This window comes from Rhopilema esculentum, chromosome 14, assembly GCF_057945365.1.
Source record: "Rhopilema esculentum isolate cy_ngs chromosome 14, ASM5794536v1, whole genome shotgun sequence".
NCBI lineage: Eukaryota > Metazoa > Cnidaria > Scyphozoa > Rhizostomeae > Rhizostomatidae > Rhopilema > Rhopilema esculentum.
Genome location: NC_142828.1, coordinates 11,328,923 through 11,353,466, shown reverse-complemented (window position 1 = coordinate 11,353,466; position 24,544 = coordinate 11,328,923). Strand labels below are relative to the sequence as shown.

The window sequence follows — 24,544 nt, the reverse complement described above, 5'->3', positions numbered from 1 at the left end:
TGTATAGAGAATTGGTTAACAGTTTTTGCCGTATTTATCGTGTACGTTTCTGCGAACGACCAACGAACTCACATTTGTAAAACCCCCTTTTTAAGTGGTTTTACACCATCAGAGGGCGGACATCATTGTCTCTGAGCTTGCCATATGAGAAATGTCTACTGCAGATGACATTTTATTTGCTTCACTGAATCAATGAAAAAAAGTCCAGCAAGAGGCACATTCAATGGCTTACCGAAAGGCAGAGTGGCATGGAAGGGAGGGGGGTCGGCTGGTCGAGTGCCGGAAATTCGAAACTTTTAGTACTGTTTTGAATATATTTTTTGCTCATTTTCACTTACTTGACCTTGTCGACACACTTTTAATGGAGAAGATATTACTACCCATTTTAAGCCCATGTCGAAGAAGGAAGAGACACAAGGTTTTAGAGAAGAAAGAGGCACAAGAAATCAAACACTAATCCTAAAAATGGTCATTGAGAAAAACAGAGAATTCAACAATGGTATAACTCTGTCTTATTGACTACAATAAAGCGTTTGATATGGTCTCACATGATACCCTTTGGAGTACCATGATTAAGATGGGTCTCTCAACTCGTATTGTTGCACTGATAAAAAAATTAAGCGACCAGAAAGCAGCAGTCAGAACCTTACACGGCCTTACTGACTGGTTCGATGTTGAGCAAGGAGAGAGACAAGGCTGCATCCCATCACCTTACTTACTTATTCACCATTTACTCTAGACAGATAACGATAGACGCCTTGGGAGATTTTAATGGCAGCATGAAAGTTGGTGCAAAAACCGTTACCAACTTCGGATACGCAGACGATTTTGTAATCATTGCTGGCACTATAGAAGAGCCCCAAGATATGGTGAACAAATTAAATGTAGAAAGTAATCGTTTCGGACTTACAGTGAACACAAGCAAAGTGAACAACTATTTTTAAACAATGAAAATGGAAATTGTGAGTGATTTTATCTACTTAGGATACTTGTTGACAAAGGGCCATGATGATTCAAGAGAAATTAAACGCAGATTGCATTTCTCAAAAAGTGCTATGATATCATTTACCAACATTTGGAAAAACAGAGAAAAATATACAAAGAATTTTAACCTCCTCGGTAGTTAGTATAGCTCAGAATGCTGGGTTAAAAAAGAGGCTGGTAAAAAGATGATGAGTAATTTTGAGTTTTCATGTTACCGTAGATGAATAGTTTTGATGTTACCGTAGACTTTTAAGAATTAGCTGGACTGAAAAGAAGAATGAATGGGTTTTAAACAAAATGAATTGTAGAACCAGACAAACCAGACTGCTGGCATCAATAAACAATAGGAAGACGGCTTTTGTTCGGCACATTTTGAGAAAACCCTTTACAAAAGGGTTTTGCTGAAATTTGCTGGACGGCACAAGATCGTGATTTGTAGAGTGCCACAGCGGTTCAACATGAACCTTCTGTTACCTGCTGATAATTACATGTAATGCTGCCTTCAAATTGAAAAACTGCATGTGCAACAAGCTATGCAGAATAACTATAGGCCTTGTCTTTCTAAAGTTATTATCAATTTTTAGTATGATAACAAAGTTTAGTATGAGACCTTTAGCAAGTAAAGATACAACAGTAATTGAAGCCCAGATATTGTGGTAATAATAATAATAATTTAAATGCATTATTTCAAAAAACGATCGCAAAAGGTATTAAAACCTTCTCGGCACTTTCAAATAATAAAACATTTCCTTTCAAAAATTGCAAGACTACAGCTAGAAACTGAATTTTAGTCTACAAGAAATAACTTGGTTTTTAGGGGTTCGGAGGAAAGTACTTTAATTTCAAAATTGCAAGAATTGTCCTTTTATCTACAGTTGTATAATAAAATGGCATTAAAGATCGCATAATCTAAAATGAGCAACTCCTCAAAAGATGAAACAACAATAATTGTTGCAGGTGATTTCCAGCCATACGACGCAAACTAGAACATAATTTTTAATTAATTAAATTTAAGGCGGCGACCTTCAGGCGCTAAACCAAGGGAAACTTTTGTCGATGTTTTCATCAAGTAATTGGCAACATTATGAATTATCCTGATATCTCTAATGTATACTTTTAAAGAAGTTACCGAAATTACCAATGCAAGGTAACGACGATATTATTTTCTTTAAATTATTTTCGAGAGGCTTACCTTAATCATAAATTTTTCAACCATAAATTCACATTGCTACCTTTTATTATTCCATTTTAGCTCATCTAAAAAGTCAACTTTAATAAAAAAGTCAGTCAGAAAATTTGCCATTGTTCCGTTCAGGTCTTTTTTCAAATACATAACATATTCAAAAGAGTCGGCCTTTGAACTAATAGTACTCATAACAAATCCTTTGCAGAAAACTCCGAAAGCCTCACAAATTCGCTTGGCTTCGTTCGTATCACTTACAGTAAATGCACAACAGTCAGGAACTATAGTAGCACTGCATCTAAAATCTCCAAATTTCGGACTGTCTGCTTCTTTGATTTGTATGAACATGCTTTTTACTTCAAAGTTTCGTACTTCTTTGGAAAGAGTTATAACTCTTTTCGCCGTAGTAAAAGGCTTTATTTTTTCCCCTGGTAGGATATGATGATCTGGAATCTCCCGGTAAGGGACTGAGTCGCTTTCCATTCTCCTAAAGCGATTTGAAGCCTTTGGAACGTTAGGGCCAGTCTTGATTCCTTCTAATGTCTGACCTCCTTGGATCAACTGTTGCACTTCACGTCGGGCGTCGTTGTGATTAGCTTCGTCAAGCCGCTGCTCTGTTACTTCTTCAGCGCAGTTTTCACTGAGCCGATTTTTGCAAGAATAGCGTTTAGAAAATTTAGCCATCAATAAAAAGGCAGCTATAAACAGAAAAATTAGAGTAAAATAAAATTTGCGAACTTGTCGAAACTTTAGACCCATAGTTTATGACATTTCTTCAGCTTTTCACAGGCAAAAGTACTTCCTAATTGATAGGTATTTTAATATGACTAGATCTTGCTGAAACTCTAAATCCGCAAACAACCACAGCTGAACTTCTTTATTCGCTAAGTCAACAATCTATGCGCTTATACAGTGTCCGAAAGTGACCTTTAGATACATTTGAGCCTTCGAACGGGCATGTCCAGATCGCGTTTGGTCCTGCCGAGAACTCACATTGTTGAAGATTCGCTAACCATGCAAAGTCTATCGCCTTCATTCACATCTGGCACGGCATGCTGGAATGGTAAAATATAATTTTAGGAACATTAGGAAATCGCATTAATTAAAATTTGCCTAACCATCAAATGAATAATTGATGAATAAGGGGTGACATGCAACGAGATATAATCTAGCATCTCACAGCAACAACTGGTGCTTCCTTTCAAACCTTCCAAATTTATTTTATTTTCTTTTACTTTTACCAGTAAGACTAAAGGCATTTTAATCACATGTTCCACATTTAAAACACTTTACTCCGTCTTTGGTAGAAAACTTTCATTAAAAATTCATATTCAGAAAATGCAGAGCTGGTCTTACAAAATGATTGACCGTTGCACACAATGACAAATATAATAATATTTACGCTTCTAGTATTAGAGTAGATAAACGCGTCTCAGGAAATTCTGAATTAATGCACTTTGGCGGATGACAGGTAATTGATAATGTGTAATAAAACTATTCAATCGACTTTGAGATAACCTTTGTTTTGCAAATGCAGGTGGGAGCAGAGGCGCCGGAAGCTTCGTGATAAGACGGGGGCAGGAACTGCAGAAAGGGCACCTTGGGGGTATCAAAGTTTGCTGAAACAGATCGGGAATCGTCGTTTAGCCACCGACGAAGCCTGGTTGCAGGTAAAGAAGCTGTTAAGGGAGATAGAGTCAGTGGTCTGGGGGCGAAGCCCTTGAAAATTTTGCGTTTTTACGCCCTAAAGAATCTCAGAAATGGGGGCAACACCCATAAAAATTCATTTCAACCAGGACTGCAGTCAAACTTCATTCTCGAAATTCCTTTCACTCCAACATTAACCACCAAGGGAGGCTGAACCCAACCCTACCTTACATTAAAACAAAAATTTGTTCTGATGACAATCTACATGGCTTGATATATCTGTTGGATATAACTCCTCTGAACATTCTGTTTTTCTTTCTTTCTTTATTGAAAGTTGGTACAATCTGTATCTATATTGAAGCTAAATAAAGCCAACTAATTTAAATTACCACGCTAACTCATTTTAACGTACATATTCCTTGTACACAAGAACAAAGTCACAAGTCACAAGTACAATTGAACAATGAAAATTCTGAGATTTTTGCTTGAATATTTTTAAAGTTGGCGAGTGCTTTTTTCGTTTGGAACTGAGATCAATATTTGGCTAAATCTTGAGATCTTGGCAAAATGTCTTGAGAGCAAAAGAAATCATCTCATTCCATTATTGTTACTTCTGAAGAGAGACAATTCGACTTCAAAAAGGCTCAAAAACTAGCTTTTGAATTTTAAGATTGCACCAGGGTTCCCATAAGAATATCATAAGAAGCTCAAATCGCTCAGAATCTTTAAAAAGCATTTATTATTGGCTCATAAAAGTTCATGTGCATTCTAGCACTGCTTACCAAATTCAAGTCAAGTCTTCAGGATATTTTTTAAGGACTTCAACTAGTGGGAATTCAAAAGGGCCCACAAGGACAAGCAAATGGACCCACTGGAACAAATTTCCAGCCAGTCGGTACATTAAAAATGTCGAATAGGAATACCGTGCTGCATGAAAACTTCTTGATTCAAAAAACGTCTTGAATAAAACGTCTTGAATTCAGGGACGTAGGAAGCATTACAAAAGTGGAGGACACCTGTTTAAAGGAGCACCCTTACAAAACATTTTATAATGTTTAAAAGCCTGTTTAAGAGGCACCTTAATAAGGATTTCAGAAAGGTTAAAAGAGGCTGCTACATAAAGCTTGACTACAATACGAGAACATTATCGATTGTCAATTTTAAGAGCAGTTCCGCCGAGAGGTTCGCAGGCCTCGTGACACAATCGAAAGAGGAAGCCCTTTGCTCGCTTCGCTCGCAGGAAAATTTTGGCGACCATGCCCTTTAGACTAGCTAAAAATCCAGTTCGAATATTATTTGCAGTCATTTTCTAGCAATCGTTTAAACAGTACAAATTCAGTATAAAGATGTACAATTTCTTTATGTCTTACTAATTGCTTTCACAAGCTGGAAACCTCGAGGGCCCCCTGAACCTCAATGCCTATGGCCAAGTTGCCATCGCCATCGCCACCACCTTTTGTTAACCCTGGTTGTGATCTTGTTCTCTTGGTGTTTCTAAAAGCAGATCGAATAGAAACATTTTAGATCTTGGCCCAAAAAGATCACTTCTTTGCTCATTTCGTATGGCACCTTCGATTGTCAATCTTTTAAGTGGCACTCAAAAGGACGAGAACACTTTCGATTGTCAATCTTTTCCAATATTTTGTATAGAAGGGTCCTAAACAGGGTTTAAATAGCCCTGGCAGAAACCATGTTACTATTCTAAAAACCATAAAATCAATTCTTTTACGCAACGTACCTTTAGTATGATATCTGAAATCGCGCTCTTGACAAGCGATTGATTGTATGAAAGGATTGACTTTAGCTTCTGTTTCAATCAATTACACAATAACACTCACAATGCAAGTCATTTCGCTACTTTACTTGCATACTACTGAGAATCATTCCCATGCCTTGTTTCTTGACCAAAATAATAAATGCTTAAAGAATGCACTATTTGCAAAAACAACGCAAATATTATTTGTATCCTTTTATTCCGATTACTAGGATCATGTCCACTCTCAATTTCATTAGGCATACAAATTCGCGGATATTTGCGAAAAAAGCTCTAAAACTTTGTTTGTTATGGAAAACACGGCTTATTCGGTACCTCTCTTTATTCAATCACTCAAATAAATATTCCACGCTTTAATTGCTAAACATGTTTAATCTCTCCATTTTGAATGAAAATACCCCCTGCCATTTGAATGAAAAATACTCAAAAAGTTTGTGTGAAATATCACATGTTCTTGCCGAAGCTCTAGATGAATTTCAAAACAGCAGTGGAGAGACAACCACTGGAGAAGGGCAATACCAAGGCACAGTGTGACCAGGCCAATACCAAGGCCAATACCAAGGCCAATACCTAGGCCTATTTCAAAGGAGTTGTGTGCAAATCAAAACTGCATAAATGCATATAGATTCTTAGACGACACTAACGCCAGCCTGCAAAATCATGACTTGGCGCGTTTTTAAAGGGGTCTTTTACAACACTTTGGTGGCCAAGTGTCTTCAGGGTTGTCGCAAGGCAAACCTTTTGGGGGGGGGGTGTTGACTATTTACTTGATTAAAATAATTACTTAACATTCTATAGTTGTGACACAAACCTATTTAAATTCTTTTGTTTTTGCAAACAAATTGAACAGCAGATAAAAACGACTGGAACAATTTCATCGTGGAAAGTATTATGTTGTCACGTTACTTCTAAAGCTACGTAACAAGCAGCACTGTCTGTTAATCAAGGGCGAAACTTCACTATTTTTATTAAAGTGCCTGTGACATGATTTTCGTACTTTTGGGTTTATATATATATATTTATGTAAAAAAGCCTCTTATTTTCATTTCTTAGGTTAGTTTTTACGTTTCGTGAGAAATGAAGGAGTTATTGGCGATCTTCTACGCCAAAATTCGCCATCTTGGTTTTCAGAATGAGTAGACAGTGACGTCACGGGAGGGACCCGATCGCCTTCTCCTTCGAGTTTTTGTATCGTAGTCAATGTGGGAAATCTAACAGGTCCAAGATGAGCGATATCTCCAGAGAAAGTAGTGGCAGCGAGGATGATATTTTCGAAGGTAGCGCTTACATTGTTACAATAACGAGTTCCTCCCATGACGTCACAAGAGAACTCCGAATGATGATAAAGCGACTTGGCTAGGCCGCACTATTTCGCTTAATTTCAATATCAAAACGCTTTTATTTCAAAAAAAGTTCAGATCTACTATAAGAGCAGTGCAACGTTTCAATTAAGAGAATAAAAAAAATTATGTCACAGGCACTTTAAGGGGGTTTGAAGCTTAGATGCCCGACGAAAGGGCGTGTCATTTTGATGAAAGGGCGTGTCATGCTTGATGAAAGGGCGTGTCATGCTTGATGAAAGGGCGTGTCATGCTTGATGAAAGGGCGTGTCATGCTTGATGAAAGGGTCTGTCGTGCTTGATGAAAGGGCGTGTCATGCTTGATGAAAGGGCGTGTCATGAATGAACTTCATTTATAGGGCACATCGCCTCAAGGGCTGAAGTCAGCGGGGACCACGAGAGAGGTTAACCAAATATGTTAGGCCTTTAGATTCAGGCTGTTTGTTTACAGTTAAAAAATATGCTTCTAGTTTTTCTGGTATTGGCTATAGACATTTGTTTGCGAAAAGCAAGCATTTGTAAGGCCTGTCTTTTCTATAAAAGAAAAATATTTTTTACTTTCTGAATCATCTATCTATTAAGAGAGCAATTTCAAAAAGAGATTGAAGTAGGGTCTCAATTTTATCTCGGTGGAACAACAAAACACAGCTTGGAAATTTCAGAATATAGAGACAGCTACGCAGACTACAATGTTTTCTGAGATTGTTTTTCAACTTTCGGTTGCTCCGTAAGGAAGTTAAAAATTTTAGACACCAAAGCACAAAGTCAGTATCTCTGAATTCACCATAACAAGAACCCTCAACCCAGTGGCGTCGCGTGGCCATTCTCGCTGGGGGGATGTAAGAGATGCAAAACCATATTTTACCGACAGAAATTATTTTGTTACATTAATATTTTATTATAAATTTAATTCTACCGACGAGTTCTCTGAAAGTTGAGGGTGTACACCAACACCCCCCCCCCCCCCCGTACGCTACGCCCCTGCCTTAAGCAAAGAAGAGTTTTTTTTAAATATTTTACAGGTACACCTATCATCAAAGCTCAATTTTCGTGTTTTCATAATCATGGATAATGTTCAGAAATAGAAGAAACTCGAGAGTTTTTTGCAATTCCTACCTTAATTACAATTCCTTGATAACTTTTCTATTATTTCCCGCTTGAACTGTAGGCTTAAAACTTTCTGTTATTTCTTACAGCCATTTGAATTTTTTTATTTTATCAACTTTGGCAGCTGTACGACCACTTTTTGGCGAAGGGTGCAATACTTTCAGACCGCAAGTGTAAAACGTTAAGAGAATTTCGGGACATAACACCCTATGAATGTATGATGAAATTTTCATACATTTGGAAAAGAAAGCACTGTTTATTTTTTTCAACAACGTATTCTGAGATGGCATATCCTCCATGCTTTGATTTATGATGCTTCTAAAATTGTCATTGTTCCATGGACTCCGAAGCAGGATGGAAAGGGGGGGCGGGTCAAGGGAAAATTTAGCAATCATAAACAAAATATTCTGAATAGAGCTCGCTTTTTTGCAAAAAGTGGCGTTGCCCTATGTTAATTTTCTTCTTGCATCAAACACACTTTACTTTCCGTCTATACTTTCGCTATTGATCAATACTTCAGACTCTACTTATGCATCTCGAGGCGAAGATAAACATGTGCACGTCGAGCTCGAGACGAAAAACAGAAATGTATATATGTTGCTGTTGCTTGTCTCGTTTCTATTTTGTTTTCCCAACTGGGCGGAGATTGTAAAAAAATAGGGGAAAAGACCATCAATTAAAAGACCACGCTGAGGCAAAAAGTAGCAAAAAAAGTGCGACCTAAACAAAATTTCCTTATTTGCCCGACCGATATGCTGGTAGCCATAAATTTGCCCGACAAAATCTGCTATTTTAAAGATTGGGGGGTGCAGCTCCCCCCAACCATACCCCCAGCATTTTCGCCCCTGCTGCCAATTTAGATCAATCTTCCCATCTTAGCATTTCTTTTTAATGTAAAAAAATCTGGAGCTCATTGTGAACTTCAGTTGACACTTCTACCGAGAAACTGGACACAATGCGCATTTTTACCCAAAGGGGGCCTGGATATTTTTGGAAATCTTCAAATCATTAACGCTTAGTCTATACCAAGGAATATCACACCTTTGCTTGATTTGTTTTTAATTTTAAGACATGAAGTCTCTGAGCTCCCAAAAACGTTTCTTCAACAGAGCGGATTTTACCTGCAATTTCCTATTGGGTGGGGGAGTGACAAAGCCCCCCCCCCCCTCTTCAACAGAGCGGATTTTACCTGCAATTTCCTATTGGGTGGGGGAGTGACAAAGCCCCCCCCCCCCCCCCATACCCCCGGTCGCGACGCCACTGAGTGTCTTGCTAAAAGCTCGAAAGCTTGGCCCTTTTCATTGTCAAAGTACTAAAAACAAAAAAGTTATCATGCAAATCTTGTAAAATGCGACATCAAACGCCAAAATCATCAGAAACTGTAAACAATTTTGGCGTGACAATGTCTCGGATAAAAACATTCGTCGAAAAGGATTGCTAGCAAAAAAGGAGGACTTGGCCAAAAATTTGTTCCGCGGAAGATATTAGTTCAAACGGGTGCATAGACGTAGGAAGCATTTCAAAAGTTGGGGGGCAAATGCAGTTAAAATAGGAACATCTCTGTACGCCGCAAGTAGGGGGAACGTGCTCCTTGTTACAACCATAATTGAAAAGTGGGGGGGGGGACGTTTTTAAAGAACCTTTCACTTGAGATCGGGGGAGCGGGAACCAATCGGCTCTTGGTATAAAAATAAGCAAGAGTTAGAGTAAAGGACATTGTAACAGGGCCTTTGTTAACATACTAACAAGGGAGCAATTGCCACTGCAGCCCAAGTAATTTTCCATTGCATAAAACGATGGGCTATGGTTCTCTTCTTCATATAAACAAAGGCTTGTGGCCAATGCTAATTTCTTTTAGAATAGGCTATGCATAGGAGTGGTTGCAAACTTTTTTTTACTTAAGGTGTCCCTTTTACCTAGAAATACCTGCTAGATTCGGTTCAAACATTGTCAGATATGAAAGACATTTGCCAGAAATAGACTCAAAATCGTAAGAGCTTGAAAAAATTGGCCCTGCCCCCATAGGCGGATTCTTTGCACAATTTATTTCATTATGAAATCATAGTTTATAACAATATTGAGACACAAATTTGCTTACATTTTGGTTGGGAAAAGAATCAATTAAGAAAATGTGAATTAGAATTATTAGAAAAATTTAAGATATACTTAGGGGCATTAAAATTTAAGATATACTTTAAACAATTTTAGAATGACGAGACCATGTAAAAACACAGGAATTAATGCAAAAACCTTTTTACTTGCCTTGACCTCCATTGTCGAGGAACTTGCGTGCGTGGTGCCTCCTCTAATCGAATTTTAGCCTCATTGAAATTCGTATCTACACTCCTGAGAGTGATAATGATTTTGTGAAAGATTCCATTTGTTTAGAATGACACCATTTGTTTAGACTAACGTTATCTGAAAATAACGCCATTTTCAAATCTAATGTGTCATCTACAATGTAGACACGTAGTTCATGTTTCATCTCCTAGTACCTAAACACCTAATTCTAATACAATTTCGTAACTACATTCTTTTTTATAAGAACAATTTTATGAGAACATGAGCCTCAAAACTGGTCAAAAGTTAAGAACAAATCAAGAACAAGCTGAGCTTCTGCAAAATGCAATTTTGAACGACGTTCTTTCTCAAAATCGAGGATTTTTAGCAATGTGTGGGCGCTTTTTCGGTGAATATTCAAATTTGTCAGCAAATTAAGGCTGTCTCACTCACTTTGTTGGCAAATGAGGCCTGAACACCTCCTTAGAGCTTACACCTTCTTAATTTAAGAACAAATTAAGAACAGTCCAGCCTTGTGCAAATTTGTTAAAGATAAAATGGTGGTTAGAGAGACAAACAGACAATAAATTAAATCTATAAAGAGGTGGAAAAACCTAGCGCTATTTTAATTTGGCAATTTCAAGGACTCGTCTCTTGATATAAAAACGTGCTCAAACATACGAGAAACGATACAAGAATCCTTCGGGAGATCTGTGCGACCCCTTTACCAAGACTTCAAAATCTGATGATATCTTTTGTTGAAAGATATCATCGTTTCTTACAGCCAGAAATCCCGCCTGGCAGTTTTCCAGAGCAGAACAGATTTTGGGAAAGAGCAATAAAGCGAGAGGCATCGCATAAATCCCACGAAAATCTTATGTGCTCTTGGCAAAAATGATTATGTTTTCGAGAAAAACTTCCTAAAATTCCATAAAAATCCTATTTCTCAACACGAAATTTGTACGCTTTTTGTAACACCCCTCGCAATAAATTACAATATTCCCTAAGGGAAATCGAAGTATATAGATCCTATACGGAAATTTAGCACTATAGATCTTATACGGAGAAAACAAGTTTCAGTTGTTTAAAACTGCAAAAATATTGAAAATTACACTTAGTGATTTAGGCCTGCATATTTTGTTAATTCTGCCCCGTTACGCTTTCATTGCATTATGAACGGTTACCATTTTTACTGTGTTACAAAACTTTACATATAGACATGATTAATTTTGTTGCAAAATAAGACAACGGACCGTCTCATCCGTGGAATCTAATAAAGAAACTGAATACTACGAGCACTGGTAAAGTTTCGTGCCGAAATTCGATGAAAAGTCAAATAGCAGCATGGATAGGCTTGCCTGGGCATGAAGGCAAAACACGCCATTACTTTTGTGAGAGTCAAAGTTTACAAAATTTTTGGCATCTGATACCAAATTTGAATGAATAAAGCATTCATTGCAATATTTGTTTCCAAATGCAAAAAATGTCTGTCTATCGTAAGAGCCTGTCAGTTATCAAAGCGAGCCCCAAGCGAGCACTTTTAGTTTGTCAGAATAAGTTTTGGTAGATAAGTTTGTCAAGTATTTGTCGCTGTTTACATATTCTTTGGTTCTAATTGATCGAAAATGGCGATGTCCCTTTCAAACTTGCCCTTGAAAACGTTGTAAACAGCGCTCTTCTGGGAAAACAACACGAAAATGTTTTCTCCTGGCCAAATCAATTCAAATATAAAACATTACCTGCTCTTATTGTTTGTTTCCAACTAGTCTTGATCCAAACAGTGCAGAACTACTCGTTACAATTCAAGTTTGGTTGAGTACCACATCCACGAGATATTTCGTCGATCAATAGATTGTAGCCTAGTTCATCTCTGAGAAATTCACAATGTTCTAAATGAAAACATACCGCGGATTTCAAATATGCGCTATAATTAATCTGAAACGTAAGGCGGACATGATGTCATGTTCGTAACCACGCTTTGCCTCATTGTTAACCCATTTGCAGGTGTATGGCGATTGTATAAGAACAATGCAGACCTTAACATAATTTTGACACCAAACAAAACACCAAAAACAATTCGTAAACGACTACAAAAAACGTAGAGGAGATAACTTTCCGACCCATATTTCGGTTTATGTACCTTGCTTAAGGTTTGGGTAACAAACAAGGATTCCTAACATCCCTTATTCTCATAATTTCCCATCAATCAATCTTTGTCATGAAATCATGGTTTACTTCAAGTTGAAATCTCTTGAATAAAAAGGAAGCAGCCTTTTGTTTGCAGGCCTAATCGTGGCTAAATATTAGACTAATCCTGATAAAAACACGATTTCTCTTTCAAAACGCTTTGCTTTTCAGACCCAAGGTCAGCGGGACAGGAATTGTTCTTCCCTTGGCATCGCCATTCTCTAATCTTTGTGTGGTTAAGAAATTAAATTATTTTAGCGATACACGTTTTTTACGCAAAAAATTAATGTTAAGCCTGAAACGTTCTTAACACTGTCTAAACGTAAATCGAAGAGTTTTACGTTATTGAGCATGTACAGTGATGAAGAAGATGGAATGCAGTAAACATTTCACTCTTGAAAGGTAACTTCTGTTGAAATTTTTATTATCTAAATTTTCAACATTCTTTGGCTTCAAAGATACAGCCCTGAACTTTCTTAACTTTCTGAATAACCGAGCATAACCTTTTAAAAAACCTAAAAAACACTTATAAAGACCTTAGAACAATTTTGGTTATTCATATCTTGGAACCGAAGACGAGAGAGCATTCGTGGCACCCCCATATAAAATAAGCTCTTTTGGCAAAATGGTAGTTTCTGCCCCCCTCAAGTTTCTAACGACACACCCCCAAGCACCCCCAGAAGCATCTAATAACACTAGAATTATGAATATACTACTGAGTGAGGGTCGGGGGTGGCGCTAGAAACCAAATCACGATGTGCCGACAATCCCAGGAAAACGGTTGCCAAGCACTGTGCTACGGAAATATCAACAGACAAATTTCTACATACATACATATGCTTCTATAAGGAGGTTAAAATTACTGGCATCTAAGCAAGCTGATGTGACTGAATCAGAAGGAAAAATTAAATAAGCCCCCTCTCAATTTGCAGCCCCCCCCCCCCAATTTTCACTGATGCCAAAATAAGTAAACCTAGCAAAAAATGCAGGTTTTCATTTTATTCATTGGTCATTCAATACTTCTAATAAAATCCAACTTCGCACCATGTTTCTTCCAGTCTCGAAGGATCCGAAGACAAAGATTTAATGTGATTTGAGCAGGGGCCATGTGACAGCCTTATACCAAAATTACAGCCCGTTTAGAAGGCTGATTTGATGTTTTTTTTACATGGCAAATAGCAAAAAATTAGTTAACCACTATAAATGATTTTAAATTACAAAAGTTTTGTTAAGGCCCCTCTCCCAATTTAGCCCCCTTCTTTTATAACCCTCCTTTAACGTGCTGAAAAACAATAAGCCCCCAGGGGGGCTTAAAAGGGAATTTACGGTAAGTTTATCTGTGTTATTGCAACAAACTTAAACCATTATGTCATGTTGTCAAGCTAAGGTCAACTAATGTCGATGGCCGTTGTTTATGTAAGACCCCAGCTCAAGACCTATAATCCAGGACAACAATTTAACAGAAAGAGGACCAATAACTACATTCTTTTTATAACAATATTATAAATTTTGTCCAGCCTCGATTTTCTTACGAAATTTCCCTTTAACCCAAATATATTCTTGAATTATTCTTAGTTTTTCGAATCTAAGGTTTCAGGAGAACATCTCTCGTTCTTGAATAGAAAACGCGCTTTTGGAAAAAAGGGGAAAAGTCAGTGTAGCGATTCTCTCTTATGTAAATGTCGAAACAAGCAACTGCTGAAAAATGGGCAAGCTATACCTGAGAAATATTCTTACAACATTTATAAAAGTTTGATGATTTTGAGCTAGAATATTCTTAATAAATATTTTTTTGTAAAATCAAACAAAACACAACATTTATCACAATTAAACAAATTTCTACTCTGTATTACATTCCGTCTTGAAATAGTTTGAAAGGGAAAAGTCACGTACAATAATATAGTTAGCAAATAAATTTAGTACCAGAATGAAAATATAATAGTTTGATTGTTAAAAACACGACGTTTTGAGCATGTACTCGTTATCAAGTGGCTAGAAAAGGAACGAGCCGAGCAAAGAGAAGGCGAGATTTGAAATATAGAGAAGAATGCGACGCAAAGTATCCCTAAGGGCCAGGGGCAGATTTAAGCAACAATGATTGGGGGTGTTAGACACTAATTTTGATGCTACACCCTTTAAATCACTGTTAAACGCCCATTTTTAAAATTTGGTTTCAACTTTAATTTAAAGACAATAAAAAGCAGTGGCATAGCCAGGCTTGGAAGATAGATGGGGCAAAGAGGAGAACATTTTTGCTGACAAGACCCTTGGAAATGCGTTTGGGAAAACTATGGCATTTTTACGTGGCAATTTCCCTTTATACAATGTCATATGTAGCGTTTTGTGGCTGACCATATTCTACACCTGTCTATTTCCTTCACCATTCCACTAACATTTATATCCTGAATTGTGTAATGCAAGGAAGCACTACGTTTAAAAAGTGATTTTCCAAAGTTGTTATCAAATATCTAAAAATAGTTAACAGTATTCAAAAGTTTTAAAACAAGTCCGTTCTCCTTGGAGCAATGTCAACGAGAAGCATTTCAGAATCCAGTCTTTTCAAGGATTGGATTGCTTTAGCATTTTAGTTTCTATTTTATTGGGAATGTCTCAAGAACGTGAAAGACTTTTCTTTACAAATCCAAAAACGAGCAGAAAGTGTTGAATATTCTGTAGATATATAAAAGAGGGTCTCCCCTATATAAAATTTTTGCGGCGACGCCCTTGAAATTAGCTTAAAATACATTTCAGAATATTCCTCCCCCCCGCTACGCTACTGACAAGAAGGTAAATGCTGATAAGAAAAAAATAAAGTAAAATCTTGGTGTTACTTTGTTAGTACTGACTACCAAGAAATGATTTTTACCGAATGAGACAATGTTTACCGAAAGACACAGAAATATTGGGGGGTGTCGCACCCCCTACAACCCCCCCCCCCCCGCTAGATCCGTCCCGGCTTAGGGCCCAAACTACTCCGCTACGCCGCTGGGTACAAAGTATTACCCCCGCACCCCTTCTTGCGGTGGGCCGCTATCATCGCAATCACCGATGTTATTACACTTTCTGTGTGATAACATGCGTTCTAATCAAAAACAACTTTGACGCATTGATTTTTCTAGAAAAATACTCCTCATCCCTTGCAGTTGTCGATAATATGACAAACGCAGATCAAAAGAACCATAAAAACATTAGTCCATGACAACTTTACAAATTTCCCAAAGAAATTTATTTAATTTATCTAACCTGAAGCTTTTGATACATTAGAGTCAATTTTCGATGATTATATGAACCAATCACAACAAAACAAGGAATCATAACCAGGATGCAACTGCTACTGATTACAATATTAAAATGTGTGTCGACCTAAAGTGACAAATGAATACACCCACATTGTATAATGCAATCTTCATGACCTGTATCTTGACAATGTAAACTATACTTCAAACTTGGAGATCACTATAATATTTTTTCAGGTACGGCCGCAAAATATCTAATAACTCTTTTAAGCAGACGTAACTGTGAAAAAGATTCTCTTCATGAGCAAAGCTGCATTAAAATGTAAGTATGAGTATAAAGGAACTTGACACCGTTATTGCAAGCATCCTTCATTTTTAGGCCTATTTACAGATTAATAACAATTGCTAAAACAAATTTGTGGAATCACTGATTTTCTTTGAGCATTTATGCATTTTAAGCCCAATTTTATGCCACCATTTTGTTGGACAGGACAGAAATTTTTAAAGATGATTCAAGTGGTTCAAATTATGTATCACGAAAATTGCATATTCTTGCTAGGAAATAGAAGCGAAAAGGCTGCTCGACCGTAAAACTTTACTTAACTTCTCCCACCACTCAAAAAGATTAATTTTCACAACTGGATGCTGCACCGAGATTACTAATCATATACTGCTTTTTACATGCTAATAGTATTGATTCCAGCTGCTCCCGTCGTCCGGATTTAGCTGTCCCAAAACCAACAATATTATATCAACAAACCACCAAACTCCAAGGCCTCCCAGCGTCAAAAGTTTACCAACTGCCGATCCAGTATGCCCTAGGCAGAACCTATCCACGCCGAGGAATCCAAGAAGAATCGAATAGAGTAGAGTCGTTACAAAATAATGTCCTGAGTACCTAAAACAAAAATAAATAGTCATTCATGCTTCGATTTTACATTTCTCCGATTTCAAGCAACCCTACAATCGCAGCCCATTAAATTCTCAATCTCGAACTACTTAGGCTAACAACAAATTCATACTCCAGTTTGAAAACTATCAAATGAAAAATGAATATGAAATATGAACAAGAAATTAGAACTCTACTCTACGTGAACTCTACCATCGCCTACAACCTTATTAGAAAATATCTTTTAATAAATAGAGTAGAAGATTTAAGAAACAGAGCTCAAGGAAGATAGACAAAAGAGAGTTATCCCCCTTACTGTGAAACATGAGACCCTGAATTGTCTTAGTCAAGTCAACGTCATTTATACAGTTTTTCAAATCAATTTTAACTGTTTTCTTAAACATTGCTTTGCTATTATCATGCAAATGATGAGTGGTATACGTAGAGATTTCTAAAACATTCAATGCTCTTTCAAGCTTTATGCAGTCGCTTATGGTTTTTTTGCAATGATAACGTTACTACTTATTAGTACACAAATAGGTATTTTGCACACTTATGGTTGAGTAGTTAAAATAGCTTGACGTACTATATTTTTCTATAAGGACTGCCTTTTATAGTGAACTTAAGTGTTAGTAACATCAATGGTATGCAAAAGTACACCTTTTTGGCGTGTTCTCTTGTGACATCGCTCTGTACTCTCAACTTTATTGCTATAAGTAGCCTATCTATTCAAAAAGCTGCTAAATTTGTCAGGTTAGGAAAAAATTAACGAACAAAAAGATATATATGGCAAAATAGATGAAGCGCAATTCAGCGAAAACAATTTTACACCGACTAATCTTACTGCCGGTCTTCTCAGATATAGAGTTATCAAGTGATGACGTCAAAAACTCTATTTTGAGAATTTAGGAAATTTTTTTCCATAATCTAAAAGAATAGCTATTATGTCGGAAAACAATAGATATTATGTCGTATGCGTTGTGAAATGAAGTAAGGTGGTCATTATGAGCTTGATTCGATCAGAATAAGAATTCAAAACAGTCAGCAAGCCATTATAGGCAGAGTGCCGAACATTTGAAAGACCATCTAATTATATTTCACCGCAGTAGGAAATATGCTAAATCAAAAGGACACACGAGTTCGTATTTATACAGTAATTGAAGCTTTGTGAGGTCTTAAGGATTGCTGAACCTAATAATATGCCATCTGCTCAATCATTGAAGTACATACAACAAAAATTTGCAATTGCATAAAAAATGACTTGCTTGTTAAAAGATCTTATTCTAGGCATACACTTGCCTTCCTCTATAAAAAAAACTTGACCAAAACATGCAGTAATTTCAAAATTTTCAAAAACAATAAAGGTACTGAAAATCAAGAATATTAAAAGTAATACATACTTTAAACACGGGTGCATTCCAGAAAGAAATGTTCTGTTTCCGAAGCACTCTATTTCCCTAAAGGCTGTACACAATACTGGTGTTTGTTGGACTTGCTCGTACCTCGATCCACCAAACTATAAACGAGAAACTTACCGAGTTAGGGCAAATGTGTCAGGTGCAGAAGAGCACAACCATGTTGAATCTGAACTGCAATACACGACGCAGCAAAACAAAAGTACAGCTCTAACAGAGTTAGAAAACATCATGATAATAAATGCTTTCAATATGAAGACGCTATATGATAGCGATTAAGACGAACCATTAAAACTAAATTGTCTTGATTAAAATAGATGCGAACATCTTATACATATAAAATAAAAAATTGCATAAGAGAACCTGTCATGATTGTCACACGCTACACCCTTTCAGTATTCCTACTTCCACAGAAACAAATGCAAAACGTTAGCATCTGTATCCCCAATAAATCTCTCTAATTATTGAAAGAATAAAGTGGAACATGTTTTAACAAAAGTGGCTATAAACCAACAGAAGGAATCACTAATTGTCAATTAAAAAATACTTTGCAATGAATGAAATATTACAAAATAATGCCACAACACAAATGTTTAGAGCCTACCGTTACAGTTACAACGTTTGAACTCTTTTGATTTTTACTACATCTTGAAAGTGAGGTTTCATTTTCGATCAACCAGGAAGCATACACTTTCACATTTTGAAGTTCTAGCCTAATTATGAAGTCTGTGTCAATTTTGTTCCAATAACTTTCTGCGGGTGCTCCGCTAATGAAATTGTCAAATAAAATGTGGATATGACATAACACGAACATTCATTGGGACTCCGATGTTGTTTCTACCTTCCCTCCTACCTGCTCCCCAACTTTGACTTTAATTGGCATTTACAGAAAGGTATATCTAGAATTGCCCTCTGTTCCTTCGTCAGCGCATTCCTCTATACTTTATTAAAAGCGTTAAACTTCCAAGGAGTTATATTTTACAATGATTTCTCCAAACTGGAGAACGAAGATTTCAGCACAATGCAACCAAATTTGTCAATAATAAGCAGTGCAAAAGGAATCCGTGCACAATCAAAAACCCCCTTTATGCACAGGAAAACACTCATATTGGGTACTCAGAAAATTAACTTTATATAATGACCCCTAATACCATGGAAACCATTGCTTCCAATGCTAGAAGCTTTATTTGTTAAAGATAATGATAATGGGGCAACATCAGCAAAGTATTCTTTACTGTTAGGTAACTAGTAAACACCCTTACCCCTGCCTATTGATTTTTAAAATTTTTCTCAAACCCCCTGATCTAGTTAGGATACCCCTGCGTAAATTTTTTTATTTTTATTGATCTTAAAAGGTTGCCCAAAAAAGCTTTTCTAACCTCCTGTGTGTCAATTCCTCTAGGATTGTGTATATTGTTAATCAATGTTCTCTCTTGTTTTTTACACGTTCATCCAATAAAGAGTTTCATTTTGGTATGGTTGTAGACTTTGCAAGTCCCTCTAGTCATTTCAGATCCTCTTTGCTTGTCATTCTTGTCATGTTTGTCATTGGTAAAATCTGCTCGACTAGAATGCATTTTGATGGGAAGGATTTTTGGCCCAACAAAGTGGAAATGCGCTTACTGTGCAGATTTTCTAAATAAATTTCTTATACTTTTACCATTTTTTGCTTAATTCAACAGGGAGAGCCCTCTGATGCCTGAAAAACGCTGAAGGGAAGAGATAAAAAAGAGTCAGCAAAGGGAGATAAGGACAAGTCATGGATAAAAATATTTCTTATTTAAATATTTATGAAGTGTACCAGTTCTGCTCACAAGGAATTTATCAATAATTAAAAATTGATTTTCTTAAATCTTTTTAAACATTCTTAGACGAAATTATGAAGCCCACACCAAAATGATAAATTCACCAAAAGTTACCTTTGTGCAACCATATCCAAGAATATTTCTTCTGGTTTCATTCTTGCCAAGATCAAGAGGTGGATCACATGACATAAATTCTCTGGGCCTTAAAAAACAATCTCTATTTTATATAAAAGCAAGAAAGGAATTGATCTAAATTGATGTTCAGATGTGGCAGATGTGATAATGAAGTCCCAAATTCCATCTACAGCAACTGGTAACACATAATAAACAGGGAACTGCATTAACCAATTTTTAAAGCTTAGATCATAAAAGTAAAGGCCACTGATCACTTGGGAACATTACAGCAAATGACTGGAAGTCATGTTCCTGGAAGCATAAAAAATTCGGCACATTTAGAAAAATTGTGAGTTTCCAATTTTTCAAATCTGATGATTTCATCAGAAAGATCTTGGAAACTGAGTAAAAAATACTGAAACATCAATGTTATCTGACCTATAAGCAAAACGTTATGGTAGTTAAAATGTTTTGCTGTTCAAGAACGTACTTCTTTGAAGTTAAGTAAAAGTACAACCGCATAGCTGTGGAATTGTGTATTTTACAATACAAACATGGAGTTTGATACAAGTACACAATTTGATATGCTGAAAAGACAAAATGCATATCAGGCTTTGATAACACCCCTAAAAGCTATTTTCGACTGGGGTACTTGCCCTCAATTGGGTGTCACACTATAACATTTTAACTTTGCAAGTTGTACAACTGAAACATTGTTTCATGGCGTAACTTGGCATGCTGGATAGAATGAGATTCAGCTCCAGCTTTAAAACATCACAAAAAGCTATTTTTCGACATTGTTACTTGTACCCAAGCTACTGTTGAGTATCGCAGTATAACCTTATAGCTATGCAAGTTGTAAAACTGAAACTTTATTTCTGGCATAGTCCGAAGTGATTAGCTAGATAAAGAGCTTGTCCAGCCTGCAAAAAAAAATTTTTAAATAGATTTTTTGATAGGACTTGATGTACTAGATACTTTACAAGACCTTTTTGATTGTTTTTGCCACATGAGCTGTAAACCTCTTGCCTTGTTTTGTTAGGCGAGCTCTAATGAATAATACTTATAATGTATGAAGGTTCAGAATAACAATATGGCAGCCTCAACAATTCATGCAGCTTGAATTCTAAACTTTTGATGACCTTCGCTCTCTTCATATTTTGGAGAAAGAAACAGAACAGAATAAAATAGACACATACAGAGGGGGTAGCAGATAGCACATTGCATGTCTGAAGCATGTCAGAAGCATGTCAGAAGCATGCCTGTAAGCACAATAAATTAATTCCTGCTAGGCAGTGATCAATTTATGATTTACTGCTAATGATTCCTGAACTTATAAGGTGTTTATGGGTTTTTTATATTACCAGCAGATGACATACAAAAGGTATCCAAAACTATTTTGTGTTTTTGCAAGTACCAATATTCAATAATAAAAAAAGATGAATAACCACAACAGAGCCAAGGTAGACACTGTCATTTTTTCTCTTAAATTGCTAGAAAAGAATGTATGCAAATGAAAAAATTTCATAAAGCACATTTTGGATGCAGTGTACCTCAGTTAAGTTTCTCGATGCCTGTTTCAATGGATATTAAACTTGATGGATACTCGATCAAACTGAGATATATAGAGGGTCCAGTGATACAATTGATAAGATGAGGGCGTTTTTGGGATATTTTACACAAATCACCCGAGTTGTCTTTGACTGTACATTGTATCTAGGATGTCTATTTGGATACATGGCTCGATAGCTTGCCCAAAGTTCTTTCCATGTGTCCATCAGCCTAAAATTGTTTAATTTTCATTGCTGAATTATAAAATATTGCGGTTGACCATTCATTGTTATTTAGACAAATTAACTTGGATATTGTATATTTAGTATAAGTATGTTAACCGGTATATTGTAATTAATCAATTTTATGTTGAAAAAATATTTTGAGGTTGTCTGTCAATTGTCAGCCATTTTGGTACTTTGTGTAACCTATTTAAATGTTACTTAAAGGAAGTGTAAGAGAACAGCGAAACTGACTATAATTCAACTGATGCTAAATTCTATAATCCGATATTGTAGGGTGAAAAAAGAAGCAAATTACTTACAAGTGAGAACATAACACAAGTGGACTGTGTGGTTCATAGGCCCTGCCACAGGTTTCATTAAAGCAACTCTGGCAGTTTGATCCTTGCTCACATGTCCCTTCAGTCTTATCAAGAAACATTAACGAGTAGGCGATTATTGAATAAAGTACACTACATTCACGTGGCAGCATTCTGGTGGAGTGCTATCCTAGTATAACAGCGAATTTCCTTTTCGCCGCCATTCCAAACATTGAAGTTGCCGATTGCTCCTTCTCAGCTACTCTATTTTGATCCGTGATTTTGATCGTATTCAGCCCCCAATATTTTCAATCAGTGGCAAAATTCGGGCAAACCCTCAGGATAAAAAAGTCCCGGCATCGGAAAAGTTTTTTATTTCTCAATATACAACTTAAGGGCACACAGGGCCGACACCAGCAGTGAATTTTAGGGGGCGGACATCATAATATTTCCGACAACATACCTACTTCGATGGTAGAATAGTACGTATGCGTATCTATTTGTCAGTACCCATTTGCTAGGTAAAGGTCTGGTGGGTGGCCCACTGTGCAACCAAATTTGCTATATTTTAATGCCAGTTTACTTGATGCGTTTTTCCTTACGTCTGACTCATGAGTCAAAGTTGCATGAGTTTTGACTCACGAGTCAAAACGTTTAGACGATGCATTTTTGACTCACGAGTCATTTTCATACCAAAACAAACCCCACCCAAATTATAGTACTAGAGCATGCCCCACAAGGAAAAAGGCTGTAGTTTGCCTCCAAGTTAGAGGTTAGAGAATAGAATATAAATTTATAGAGGAACAAGGTTTTGCATTTGTTTTGCATGTGACTCATTCTTCTCAGTTGGTTGGTTAATAGCATTCATCCTTCATGCGTTGTCCCAAGAAAATAGAGCATGTTCTATTTCCATTAGTCAACGCAAGGGCAATTAAATTTAGACGCAAGTCCCGTTTACACGATGCAATTCTGACTTATGAGTTTGACTCATGAGTCAGACGCAAGGAAAAAACGCATCGTATAAACTGGCCTCTAGATGCAAATAGTTTCCTCGTGGTGTAGTTCCCTTCTTGCTGAAGTGAAACCATTTTTCAGTAAAGTCTTATTCTCTTTTTCATGGCTGCAAGCCTGTCTAGTACTTCGTCATGATCGGTTTCAGTGTTTCTGCTAAGAAACAGGGTCATCAGATTTGACAAACGATCATTTTCCATGGATGATCGAAGGTACAACTTCATTCTGCTAAACGAGCGCTCTGAATGTCCCTCAGAGCACCGTCTTCTACGTTTGTAACAATGAATGTTTTATAGTAAGGCTGGAAGTCTTGAAATTCGTGGATAGTGTCTGCGATACTGACATCCCTCTAGTAAAATTTAGAATTCCCTACTATATGAGACCTTGCATCTCCATCGTGGATCCTTTTAGGGGGTAGATGTTCAAATTTTACCAAACTTCCGTCGAAATGTTGAAGCCTTCGGTCCATTTCTGTGCAGATTCCATCCAGAATCGAAGAAGGCAGCCCTTTGCTTGTCATTTATGTTCAGATCAGTTTTCAGTTTTACAGGTTGACATGGGCCTATATTTAAAATCTCTGCAGCACTTTCTTGCAGGGGCGTCGTGACAAGGGGGGTGGGGGGCGTGTCACGCCCACCCAATGGTATCTCAATAGGAAATTTCAGGTAAAATCCGCTCGGTGGAAGGAATGCTTTAGGTAATTCAGAGGAGACCTTCATGTCATAAAGTCAAGAAAGGACCAAGCAAAGGTAGTTGCTCCGTTGCTTAAATATGATAATCCTTGATATAAATTAAGGTAAACAAACTAATGATTTGAAGATTTGAAGATTTCTTGTTGGCACTAAATCTAAAAATCCAGGCCCTCTTTAGGTAAAATTGTGTCTTGTGTTCCTTTCCCCTAAAGTTTCTCGGTAGAAGCGTCAACTGCAATTCACTGTGAGCTCCAGATTTAGCATGCTAAGATGGAAAGAGGGATCTAAATTGACAACCAGTGCTTCTTGTTACCTAGCTTTAGTTAGAAGTAACTGACAACATGGTATTTTTTAAGACCGCGGCGAATTTGACATGCTAAGATGGAAAAAAGGGATCCAAATTGACAACCAGTGCTTCTCGTTACCTAGCTTTAGTTAGAAGTAACTGACAACATGGTTTTTTTTCAAGACTGCGGCTAAATTGTGCCAGTTATTTGTATCTGCTGTTTAATTTGTTTGCAAAAAATATAATTTTCAATAGAATTAGGAGGATTGCTTTATTGAAATGTACTTAAAAGAGTGCATTTTCTAGGGAACTAAAAGCATCAAAATTGGAAAATTCCTGCTTAACTAAAAGCATCAAAATTCGAAAAGGTAGTAGCTTTATTCTTTACCCGTTCCGATATAGAGATTCAACGAAACTATTAGGAAAGTCGGCTATTACAGTATAAAAATGAATAGTTGCTAATTATATACAGAGTTAGATTGACAAAATGTATTGCAGAGGT

At 36.8% G+C, this 24,544-nt stretch overlaps 1 protein-coding gene across 1 annotated transcript; it reads right to left on the bottom strand.

Moving 5' to 3' along the window:
• Positions 1 to 1,621: 1,621 nt before the first annotated feature.
• Positions 1,622 to 22,321, bottom strand: LOC135696143 (TM2 domain-containing protein 2). Its single transcript, XM_065215425.2, has 5 exons — positions 22,057 to 22,321; positions 19,962 to 20,049; positions 18,028 to 18,143; positions 12,055 to 16,636; positions 1,622 to 3,222 (listed from the first exon to the last, which is right to left on the bottom strand). The coding sequence occupies exons 1-4, from the start codon at positions 22,224 to 22,226 to the stop codon at positions 16,423 to 16,425; spliced, it is 588 nt and encodes a 195-aa protein (XP_065071497.1). The 5' UTR covers positions 22,227 to 22,321; the 3' UTR covers positions 1,622 to 3,222; positions 12,055 to 16,422.
• Positions 22,322 to 24,544: the final 2,223 nt, after the last annotated feature.

What these genes read in the sequence shown, in the direction of transcription:
- LOC135696143 (XM_065215425.2), bottom strand. Translation starts at nt 22,226, where the DNA reads ATGCTGCCACGTGAATGTAGTGTACTTTATTCAATAATCGCCTACTCG. An exon ending in CTTGTGTTATGTTCTCACTT is followed by an intron (nt 20,050 to 22,056) that starts GTAAGTAATTTG and finishes TTGTTTTTTAAG; the next exon opens with GCCCAGAGAATTTATGTCAT. An exon ending in TTGGATATGGTTGCACAAAG is followed by an intron (nt 18,144 to 19,961) that starts GTAACTTTTGGT and finishes TCTCGTTTATAG; the next exon opens with TTTGGTGGATCGAGGTACGA.